This window comes from Lemur catta, chromosome 10 (genome assembly GCF_020740605.2).
Source record: "Lemur catta isolate mLemCat1 chromosome 10, mLemCat1.pri, whole genome shotgun sequence".
Classification (NCBI taxonomy): Eukaryota; Metazoa; Chordata; class Mammalia; order Primates; family Lemuridae; genus Lemur; species Lemur catta.
The window spans coordinates 51744489-51757085 of record NC_059137.1 but is presented as its reverse complement, the minus strand read 5'-3'; the positions used below and the strand labels follow the sequence as shown (position 1 = coordinate 51757085).

At 33.5% G+C, this 12597-nt stretch overlaps 1 protein-coding gene across 7 annotated transcripts in view; it reads left to right on the top strand.

Annotated features, from left to right (window-relative positions):
* CCDC171 (coiled-coil domain containing 171) overlaps positions 1-12597 on the top strand; it is a 367143-nt gene that overhangs the window by 52028 nt on the left and 302518 nt on the right. For all 7 annotated transcript variants that reach the window (XR_006737860.1, XR_006737861.1, XM_045563091.1 and 4 more), the window contains 3 exons: positions 230-322; positions 4389-4549; positions 7575-7713. Coding sequence is in view for 5 of the 7 variants with exons in the window: in XM_045563091.1 (XP_045419047.1) it covers positions 230-322; positions 4389-4549; positions 7575-7713 (393 nt within the window). In the remaining 2 variants the exon portion in view is untranslated. The remainder of the gene's footprint in view (positions 1-229; positions 323-4388; positions 4550-7574; positions 7714-12597) is intronic.

Sequence of the window (12597 nt, the reverse complement as noted above, 5' to 3'; positions counted from 1 at the left end):
TATGTAAATTGTACCTCAGTAAAGCTTAAAAGAGGAAAAGAAAGTAAGCTCTAGAGCATTCTTCTTAGGCATGATTTTTATACTCTACTCCTGCAAAGTAAAAAAAAAAAAAATATGAGACTACAGCTACAGTAATCTAAAGTGTTACTTATAATTCTGGAATATAGTGATCCATGTCTGTACTTTAAATACCAGTGTTTATGTGTTTAAATTTTTAATTTGTTTTCAGGCAACTACTCTGAGAGTGAAGAAATTAGAAGAAAATATTGAAGCAGAAAGAGCAGCACATTTGGAATCAAAATTTAATTCTGAAATTATTCAGGTAAAATGTAAAAAAGTATATATTTTTTGGTGTGGGTTTTCTTAAGTTGTATTAATAACTGGGAAAAACAGCACTATGTTCAGAGAACTAAGGTATGCACTTAGAATGAGTAACATGTTATTATGACACTCATTATTTATGGTACGTATATAATTGAAGATACAATACATTAGTGAAGGAGTTGGCACAATACAGCCTACAGGCCAAGTCTTATCCACTGTCTGTCCTTGTGAAGTTTTGTCTTGTCTATGGCTGTTTTTGTGCTACAGTGGTGGAGTGGAGTAGTGACAGAGACCCCATCTTTACAGGAAAATTTGCTGATTGGAGTTATTCTTTTTATCAACAGCCATGGAATGAATTGCTTTTTGAAAACATTTAAAAAATGTTATTTATTGAGCTCATATCACCTATTATATTAAGAGCTGAAAAGTATAAAGGTGAATGTGTTCTTTTTGGAACTTACATTCCATTATCAGAGATACTATATGGCTATATACATATATATGGACATATAGATACGTAGATATATGACATACTAAAATACTACGGGAGCATAAGAAAGAAAAGGATTAAATCTGGGAGAGGAATTAAATGGAGGCATCCTACGGAAAGTATTCTTTTCGTTAGGTCTTAGAGAATGGGAAGGAATTTCTAAGAGAAGTAAGTGTACATTATTTTAACTAGGGGTTGACAACCTACTGCCTATGGACCAAGTCTGACCTGCAGCCTGTTTTTGTAAATGAAGTTTTATTGGATGATAGCCATGCCCATTTGTTTATGTATTGTCTGTGGTTACTTGTCAAGACAGGGACCCTATGGCCCACAAAACCTAAAATATTTACTCTTTGGCTCTTTATAGAAAAAGTTTGCTGACCAATGTTCTAAACAAAGAGGACTGCATGGGTAAAGCTACTAAATAAGAGTATACTTGTTTTTTTAGGGGGTTAGGTGGGGGAGATACTGTATAGTGTTGTGTTGTAGATCTCAGAGAAAAGTTTGGAGATAATATTGGAAAGGTGTGATGAAGACTAATTATGAAAGTCCTTTTTCATGCTAAGAAATGTAGACTTATTTTGAAAGCAATGGAAAGGCATTGCAGCTTTTGGAACAGATATCAAATATAGGTTTAAGAAAAATAACTCTGGTAACATTGGTGACTCAAGTGAAGGGAGAGAAGATAGGAGGCTGGATGAGGAGATGATAAACACCCGAATCAAGGCAGTAACTGTGGAAATGGAAAGAAGAGGTATGGTAGTCAGAGTAATGACCCCTCAAAGATGTCCATGTTCGTCCCAATCATCAGAATCTGTAAATATGTAACCTTACATGGCAGATAGGACTTTGCAGATGTGATTAATTTGAGAATCTTGAGATAGGAGATTGTTTTGGTTTATCTAGTTGGGCCCAGTGTAATCACATGGGTCTTTATAAGAGAGATACTACTGGAGGATAAAAGTCAGAGCCAGAGGTGTGACGACAGAAGTAGAGGTCAGAGTGATGCCACCTTGAGCCAAGGGATGTGGGTGGCCTCTGGAAGCTGGAAAAGGCAAGGCAAGCATTCTTCCTTTGAGTCTCTAGAAGGAATGCAGCCCTGCTGACATAGTCATTTTAGCTCCAGAAGACCCATTTCAGACTTATGACCTCCAAAACTGTAAGATAATCAATTTATGTTGTTTTAAGCCACATAATTTATAATAGCAGCAATAGGAAACCAAAACAGGACAAATTGAAAATGCACTAGAGAATCTGTAACTGCAGATAACTAATTTGCAGTGTGGATGGAGGGAAAGAGCAATAGGTTCGTACTCTGTGTGAAAATGGATGAGTGTAGTCGACTGTCAAATTTTGAAGTGTCAAGAGAGATGTTTTGGACATGTTGAATTTGAGATGCAGTTAGAGGTTCATAACGCTCTTTTTTATGTCACCTTTTGAGAAAATGGTCACACAAAGTCATCTGAACGATGTAAGTTTTACTTTTGTCACCCTGCTTTGTGTGAACAGTTCCCTTCTCTCTGTTCTCTCAAGCACCTGCTGCTAGCTTACCTTGCGTAAACCAGTGTCAGGAAAGTTAAGGTAATTACCTAGGAGGATATTTGTTGGGTCTGCTGCTTTTTTGAATTTAATATTTTATGGACAATTATGACTTTTTGCTTAAATGTTTTATCTGCATGTCTAGTATGAAGCATTTCTTCTACCCTCCTTCTGTTTTCTTTTGAAAAATTTAGCACACTATTTTATTTTTTTAAATTTTTTATTTGTTATTTTGAGCTTGTACAATTTTATGCATTTCTTGCTATTCTTATATCTTTTAAAAATTTTATTTTAATAGATTTAGGGGGTAGAAATGTTTTTTTTTGTTACATGGATTAATTGTATAATGGAGAAGTCTAGGCTTTTAGTGGACCTAATGAATAGTGTATATTGTCTCTGATAGGCAATCTTTCCTCCTGCGCCCACCTCCTACCCTCCCCCTTCCGAGTCTCCAGTGTCCATTATGTCACTCCGTATGACCATGCATATCCACTGCTGAGCTCTCACTTATAAGTGAGAACATGCAGTGTTTGGTTTTTTGTTCCTGGGTTATTTCACTTAGGATAATGGCCTCCAGTTCTGTCCAAGTTGCTGCAAAGGACATTATTTCATCCTTTGCATGGTTGAGTAGTACTCCGTGGTGTGTGTGTTGTGTGTGTATGTGTATATATACCGCCTTTTCTTTATCCACTCATGAATTGATGGGTACTTAGGTTGATTACACATCTTTGTGATTGTGAATTGTGCTGCAATAAATATACGAGCTCAGGTGTCTTTTTTTAAAAAATGAATTCTTTTCCTTTGGGTAGATCCCCAGTAGTGGAATTGTTGGATTGAATGGTAGATCTACTTTTAGAATAACTTTTGGTTATTTGAGAAATCTCCATACTGTTTTCCATAGAGGTTGTACTAATTTACATTTCTATCAGCAGTGTGTAAGCATTCCCTTTTCACTGCATCCTATTTTTAACTTAATTTTCTGAAGAGGTAAACCATCCACACAGTTTAAAAATTAGAGCAATATTAAAAGATCGAGAGTTCCTGCTTTCATTCCTGTCTCTCCCATCTCTCAGCCCCTTGCCTGCTTATTTTTATTCTTTCCACTTATTTACCCAAAATTTAGCATACTATATACATTGATCTGGACCTTACTGTTTTCAGTATGTATTAGCAATATATTGTTCTTTAACACTACCTAGAGAACTTTCTTTTTAAAAGTTGTTTTGTAGTCTTTTTACAGCTACATACCATTCTTTTGTGGGAATGCACTTTGTTTATTTGTTTATTCATTCTACTGTTGATGGACACAGGGAATCTAGTTTTTAAATGTCTTATTATGGAGAATTTCAAGTATATACAAGAGCAGAATAGTAAAATGAACACCCCATGTACCCATCACCTAGCTTCAACACTTACATCAGGCCAATGCTGTTTATCTACTACCTCCTTGTATTTTCCCACCTCCAGATTATTTTGAAGCAAATCCCAGATATCACATCACTACAACTGTAAATATTTTAGTAAAATATTAAATACTATTGTTTGATAATCAAAACTTCACTTTTGTACAGTAAGAAACTTCCAGGAGTAAAAAAAATCTGTTCTTACATTTGTAAAGATATTCATGTAATAATGTTTTTCATAAGAGTGGAAGAATGCTTCCCTTTTGTTTCAAAAACTATTTATCATATTTTACAAAAGAAAGTAAATGGATTAGTAGGTCAAAATTAGAAATTTTGAAAGTTTAAGTTGAGTTGTATCTATCTATTTTATTTTGATGGGACAGGTTATATGAGCCTTTTTTTTTCATAACCCAGTTTACTCTTCTCTTGATTCTTCACTCTTCCTCCCTTCTGTTAAACATGTTGAGAAAGATAATAAAGTTTCTTTTGTTTATTTCCCTTTTTAAACCAAAGCAGAAAGAAAGAAGGGTTTGGATGAATGATTATCTGCTGTTGATAAAGCATTCTACTCAATTTAAGATTGATGTTAGCATTTCTTAGCTTGATTTAATTACTTTTCTGTCATCTGGTAGTTACGGATTCGAGACCTTGAAGGAGCTTTGCAAGTAGAAAAGGCCAGTCAAGCAGAAGCTGTTGCTGATTTGGAAATAATCAAGAATGAATTCAAAGAAGTTGAGAGTGCATATGAGCAAGAAAAGCATAATGCACAAGAGAGCTTTGCAAAACTAAATTTGTAAGTATTTTACTGTAAAATTCTCTAAATTAACATAAAGATTTTATGAAAGCTATATAAGTATGACTGTGTACTGTGTATTTTAGATATCGCTTATATTAATGTCAGTGGTAGATTGGGGGTAAAGGGCTTAATGAAACATAACTATACTTGCCTGTGTAGGTAAATATGGAAATGGTCTTTTGGATTTTGAAGTATTTTAAGTAGTCCCAGAAATGCAGTTATACACTAAAAAGTAACTATATTAATGTATTTTGCATTATTATATTTATTGATGTAATGCAGTGTTTTTAAAAACCACATAAAATGGTCTGTGTGGAGATGGTTAATGTTGAGATTTTCTCAAACTATAGAAATAATAGTAGTAGCAGTAACACTACTACTAGTGGCTATGATGCATTGTGGCTCACCACATGTACCTAACATTGCATAGTTTCATTTAATTTATCTAACACTCTATGAGGTAGTTTTTTTATCACTGTTTTACAGATGTGGAAATTGAAGCTTAGCGAGGGTAAGGACACACAGCTCATAAGTGGCAGAGTCAGAATCTGGCTCCTACTGACCTTAACCTTTTCAATTCAAAAGCCTTTCATCTTGAAAATTCTATTAAATGCTTTAAGAAGTTTATAATTTTTTAATATGTACTTAAAAATAAGTCAATAGTAGATATTTTAAACCATTTTCTCCCAGAGGGTGAAATTCATACTACCATTGGTATGTGACATGATTATAGGTTGGTATGTTAGAGTTATGTATTTATTTTTAATCTTAGTTTCTATTAATGACAAGTAGATAATGACTTTCCACTTACAGTGGCAATATAAAGATTCTTTTAAAAATACTTTCTTTATACTATGGCACTGGTTCTTGGGAAAAAAACTTTATTTATTATAAGGAATGAGTTAAACTAAAGAAAAGTATTACTTAAATAGTAGTAATTGTGAATGTGGCAAAAATCATGAAGGATTGCACTGGAAAGAGTGAAATTTTAAAATATTTAATATTCTTTTAATATTATAGATGCTTTTCTTAGTAATACTTTATACACACGCGCGCGCACACGCACACACACACACACATATTTTTTTTGAGATAGAGTCTGGCTCTGTTGCCTTGGCTAGAGTGCAGTGGCATCATCATAGCTCACTGCAACCTCAAACTCCTGGGCTCAAGCGATCCTCCTGCCTCAGCCTCCCAAGTAGATGGGGCTATAGGCACATGCTACCACAGCCCACTGATTATTTTTGTTTTTTGTAGAGGTGGGATCTGGCTATATTGCCCAGGTTGTTCTTGAACTCCTGGCTTCAAGTGATCCTCTTACCTTGGCCTCCCCATGTGCTTGGGTTGCAGGTGGGAGCCACTGCACGTGACCTCTCTTTCCATTTTAGAGACTCAAGTAATTCATTTCTGGGAAATTCTCTTGTATTATTGCTTTGTTGATTTCCTCCTTTCCATTTTCTTCACCTATTTTTCCTGGAACTTCTATTATTTATATGTTGGGGCTTCTGGATTGATTTTCTGATTTTCTTATTTTTTCTCTACTTTGATCCATTTTTATTGGTTAGTTCTACTTTCTGGGAGATTTATATAACTGTAGAATCTAATCCTTCTGTACATGTTTATTCTAAACTTAAGCTATTCTACTTTCAAATATTCTTGATCCAAAGGAGAAAATACAAAAGGGTTAGCACTAAAATTATCTGTGTTCCACTCTAGAGAAAGTAGTGTTGCCTGTGCAGAGTAATCATGTGCCATTCAAAAATTAGCTCTTTATTTGATTATAACTTGAATGTAGTGTGAATTCGTTTATACTTAGTCATCCCACGTCTTGCATTATAGCTTAAAAATCAGAGGAAATGGGTCTACTACATTTATCAAGAAGATCTCAGATTAAAAATAGTGGCAACACTTTAATTTGAATTAAAATTATTCATTTGGTAGGTTATCTACAGTAAATTTTAAGCTAAAATACTTCTAAGCTTTCATCATATGACCATGCAGAATTTAAACACAGTTTAATTACTATACTAGCCTGTGCAAGATTTTTAAATTTTATTTATTTATTTTTAAGAGACAAGGTTTCACTCTGTAGCCCATACTAGATTGCAGTAGTGCAAATGTAGGTCACTGCAGCCTTGAACTCCTGAGTTCAAGCAATCCTCCTGCCTCAGCCTTCTGAGAAGCTAGGACTACAGGCACGTACCATTGCACCCAGCTATTTTTTTTTGTATAGACGGTGTCTTGCTATGTTGATTAGGCTGGTCTCCAATTCCTGGCCTCAAGTGATCCTCCCACATTGGCCTCCCAAAATGCTGGATTATAGGTGTGAGCCACTGTGCCTGGCCCCAGCTAATTGTTTTTTTTTTTTTTTTTTGTGGAGAGACAGGGTTTCACTGTGCTCAGGCTGGCCTCAAAACTCCTGACCTCAAATAATCCTTCCACCTCGGCTTCCCGAAGTGCTGGGATTACAGATGTGAGCCACTGTACCTGATCCTGAGTAAGATTTAAATGGAGAGACAAATCCTTTGAAATGAAATTCTTGTGTCTTCAAAGTGAATGTGAATGATTTTTTTTATTATTCTTCCTTTAGGATTTTCCATGCCACCATACCAGTTCTCATTGCATGGACACAGAGAAATAAAATATTTGCTTCATTTCTAATAGTTTGATAGGACAGTTTTCTTAACCTTGAGATAGTTTCTGAGCTAACTGAACTGTGGTAGATGGGTTTTGTTCATCAAAAATAATGGTAAGACTAAATCAACAGGAGCTAAATCTATTTTGCTTATAACCTCAGGCATAGTACCAATACCTGCTGTCAGAGGGGAACTAATATTCCTTTGAAGTCTTTCTTTTAAGAATATGCAATCCTTTTTATTTGAAAAAAGGAAAGGTGGCCTTTAAAAAGCCTTTTGGCATGAAAACATGATATATAGTACATCTGCCACTTGTGTTAAAGGTGTATAATAACAGCTGATAAAAGCGTATTTGAATAACCTGCACTGACACTTTAACTTTTCAGATTAGAAAGAGAGTATTTCTCTAAAACCAAGAAACTAAATGAAGAGATTGAAGACCAGAAGAAAGTAATTACAGACCTTTCAAAGAGACTCCAGTATAATGAAAAAAGTTGCAGTGAATTACAGGAAGAACTTGTAATGGTAAGGATAAAAAAGAAAACCCTATGGCATTTACTTTATTGGGTCATATTTGATGTGTATCAGTTTTTTTCTCTCACTGTGCACTATACCATGAGATAATAGTATGAAAGTAATTTTAGTGACATTGATATAAACTTTCAAAACTGAAATGCTGATTACACCAAAGATACACATAATAGAACCTCTATGATTTGGAATAATTGAGGAAACTAACTGAATTAGTAAACACATTGAATTATAGACTGTTTTAAAATGTATTCAGGGGTTTTTCTTTTTCTTTTTTGTTAAGTGCACAAAACAGTATTACTTAGGTTGAAGGGGTTTATAATTAATAGATCTGATGATTTCAAAGATTTCCTTTTGTAATTGTTTTGTACCTAATCACTCTGTCTCTATTCCCCTGTTCTCTTGCTTTCACACTTTCACCAGATTTATCTTTCTAAAATATTGATCTGTTCTTGTCAACTTCTCTTTATTCAGAAACCATCAATGTCTTCCTATTGAATAATGTCCAGCTTCTTGTCATGTAATTTAAGGCCCTTTTCCTTTTAGCTTCATGTTAACTTTTCTAGCCTCTTCTTTTGCCTTTACCCTTTATCTTGCTTCAGCCACATTCAAGTGCTCTTGGCTTTCTGAACACATATTTTTATATTTTCTTGCTTTTGTTCAGGTTATTCCCTTGCTGGACCCACATTTACTAAAATGCTGCTTCACATCTTTTCCATTAACAAATTCGTATACATCCTGTAATGCCCAGCTCTAATATCTTGCAATCTGTGAAGACTTTCATGATTTCATCTTCTCTTCTCTCCTGTTGTCTCTGGCATATTACACATTGTACTCAGTAGTTTAGAAAGTAATCCAGAGTTATAACTAAGAATGCAGTGGTTAAGAATGTACCAATATAGGTTGCATGAATTCTAATTCTGGCCATCTAGCACAACATTGACTAGATATAAAATAAAATGAAACAAGCTTAACTGACCACAGAGCATTTAGGTGCTTTGTGATTAAAAAAATTACTTGGTACCAACAGATCTTTTTCTAAAACTTTTACAATTTGATGGATGGTCTAAAATAAGGCAAGTGGCAGCTTTTACCAGCAGCCTTTGTTTTCTTGTTTGGACTCTTAGCATTCATTCTATTAAACACTATTGTTTTGATAATGGTGCTGAATATTATAGACTGATGGTTTCCTCAAAGCTTGATGGACTGCTAAAAGCTGCTGCAGATCTGTGAATAATAGTTTCTTGTAAAAGAACTAATGGGATGTTCAAAAAACTTATTCAGGATGCAGCCTAAGTGAGGTACAGTTTATGTGGCTCAAACTATTAATTAAAATGTTCCTCTCTATTTTTCTTTTTTTTTTTTGAGACAGAGTCTCACTCTGTCACCTGGACTAGAGTGTCATGGCATTAGCCTAGCTTACTGCAACCTCAAACTCCTGGGCTCAAGAGATCCTCCTGCCTCAGCCTCCCGAGGAGCTGGGACTACAGGCGCATGCCACCAAGCCTGGCTAATTTTTTCTATTTTCAGTAGAGACAAAATCTTGCTCTTGCTGAGGCTGGTCTTGAACTCCTGACCTCAAGCAATCCTCCTGCCTCAGCTTCCCAGAGTGCTAGGATTACAGGTGTGAACCACCGCACCTGGCCCCTCTCTATTTTTTCATCTCTCTTAAACTCCTAGCTTTTTGTCTTATTTCCTTCCATCTTTCTGTTTTCTCTTCCATCTCTTTTTTTCTTCCCTATTAGCTCCCTCTTTTAATTTTTTTCTCTTTTATGGTTGTTAGAACTGTTGTTCTCTATTTCTTTACCTGACCATGACATGAAATTTAAAAATTATTTAATGCAAATTACTTTAGATAGTAAGTACAGTGTTTTCTTTTTATAAAAATTTATTCTATCACTTTTCCTAAATACATTTTTCTTGTTCCTATTCCTTTGTTGACTTTTTTAAATAGATTAATAGCTTTTGGAGGGAAAAAGTTTTTAAAAGTTCCTCTTCAAAGATATTTTTACCAAATTAAAATTTTAAACCATAAAAATGGGATTTTTCTAGTTCTGCATCTTCAAAGTCTGGTTATTATTTGTGCTTTGATTTCATAATTGTTGTTGACTGAGAAGAAAATGACTTACCAGGAAGCTTTTACCTTTTGCTTTGGAAATGAAATTGTTTTAATGACATTCAGTGACTCTACATACTCTAGTGTGTCTTTCCACAGTTATATTTCTTTTGAGCATAATGGTTGCAATATTTTATAGGCTATAGACAGGAATCACAAATTGCTGACTGGTAATTTTTCTCTATCTTTGAGGTAACAACTTGTTTTCTAGTTTAGGTCATGTACATGGCCATTATTCAAGTCTTGGTCTTTATTTTCTCTGTTGCATTGGAAGAGAAAGTTAAAGCCACTTTCCTCTCTAGGTTTACTAGTGAGATCAAGGTGTTATTAATAAGATACAAAGACTTCACGAAATTTTGAGATTTAAAAATAACACTTGTATAACTTTATATAGCATAGCCTTTCAGAACTAGAAGGAGCTTTAGAGATCATCTAGCTTATGATACACAAAGTGTTGATAAACCAGTTGGAAAGTGATAGCTGCCCTGTTTTGAGAGATGTAATATAAATATAGAACATAATTTTGGAAAACTGGATATATTAAGTCTTTTGTGGGTATTTAACAAATATAAACCCAGCTGACTTTAGTTGTACTCAATTTATTTATTTTTAATTGACATATAATAATTGTACATATTTATAGAGTACATTGTGTGATGCTTCAATATATATAATATATAGTGATCAGATCAGGGTAATTAACATACCTATCATCTCAAACATTTATGATTTCTTTGTGTTCTAAATGTGCTTTTTTATATTAATGAAATTCCTCCTATTCAATGTATAGATTTAAAAGATATAATTAATAAATGAATGGTATACAATTATTTTTAACATTTAATTTCAGCATCAGACATCTAAGAATTTAAGAAAATTAGTTTCATGTTCATATGAAGATGTGAATACAGAACATAAAATTTGACAGAATATGACTTTAAAAAGTTTTGATTAAAACTGAGCTATTAATTTTAAAGCCTATGAGTTTAATATTGATTTAATCAACTACTAAGTAAAACTGAATTTCTAGTTTAAGCTGCTTAGTGATCATGCTTATTAAAGTCCGTCAGAGGCTCAGCAGATCCAGTTGGGTCTCTTAGACATTACTGTGAGTAATACCTCCTTCTCTTGAAGCAGGGGAGCTTTCATTTTCAAGTTGGTATTATTAGGACTTGCTTTGTGCTTTCTTCAATGAAATTTTCTTAAGTCTATTATTTTTTAAGATTTGTTTTCCTGCCACTCAGTAATATTTAGTTACAGCTTTAGGAGAGACCATATATTGAAAAGGGAATTCTAGTTCTCATGAGGTTTTGCTCAAAGAATGTTTTATTCTCTAAAGAACTTGTGATTGAAAATGGTCAAGTGTATATTTTTTTCCAGTGCTTTTGGGGTTTAACCAATTATATAATAATAATGATTGCTAGCATTAGATAGGATTTTGGAAAGTGTTTTGTTATGCTTTGTGGCAAAGATAATATTTCTTGATAATATTTTTGCTTCAAATGATCTATTAGGTTTGCTTTAGAAGGACATGTTTCTGATTTTGTAGGAGACATTTAAAACTATGGACTAAGAACGATTCTATTCTGAATTTTTACTAAAAAATTGTTGATTCCTGTTTTTCACCTAGAATAGGAGTAATATTTATATGTGAGCATTGTTTTTGCTAATATAAACATTACTTTCTGTTTTCTCTTAGTGGTCCTCAAAATTTAATACTATGAAATAGTATTCATTGAGTATGTGTCTTTATGTATTTAAATATTCACTATGTGGGACTGGCTTTCTAAATTTATGGTATGGACATAAAGCATTTTAATTAAGTTTTTTGAAATTTGTTCCTATATAAGTTAGTAAATTTTGAAAATTCAAATCTCATTTTGACCTGGGAAAAAATAAAATGATATTGTGTGTGTGTTTGTGTGTGTGTATGTGTGTGTGTGTGAGAGAGAGAGAGAAAAGGAGAGGGGTGTTTATATGTTAAGGCTATGTTTGGATTGGAAGGTAGCATCTACTAAAAAATAAATTATTATTAAAGCTAAATAAGGGAGGGTAGCATTTCATTATGTGAGATAAGCAAGTGGGATCATAGAATACTGCCATCCATGGAATAAGAATAGGCAAGCAAAGTGGTAGAGAACTAAGAGATACTAGCTATCACTGCTATGATCAAGGAAAAGCTGCAGATGGTGATGATAATGAAAGCTAACCAGACCAAATTCAGTTCAGCTCATACAAATGCACTGAGTATATAATGGCAACTAGGTGCAAAATATGATGAAAAGGTGAGCTGTGGGAGCAAAAGTATGTGATGTGGACTACAGATTCTGATGTTTTCTTGTTTTTACTTAAATTTCTTCATAACAGCTTAACATATATTTAAGTAAAAAAGTTAAAGCTTACTTGAATTAAAAAATGTTCAGAAAGTATAAACATTATGTATTACTACTTCAAAAGTTTAACCTAATTTTAAAATGCTAATTTCATTAAAAAACCTTATTGACTAAATAAAGGTATTTATTTTTTATGAATTTGGTTTTTTCTACTATTTTTAACCTCATTAAAAGTGTCCTTAATTGCTTTTATTGTTATTTCTGGCTTGAGTCAACTTTTTCCGTTGCAGATCAGCAATGCTCATGTGCCAATTTTTAGATATATTAATAAATATTTGCATATCCTTTTTATATGTTTCTTTAAGGGCTTGCATTAGAGATTTTTACTTACATGCTTTTTTATTTGTGATATTCATGCTGAATAAGCAA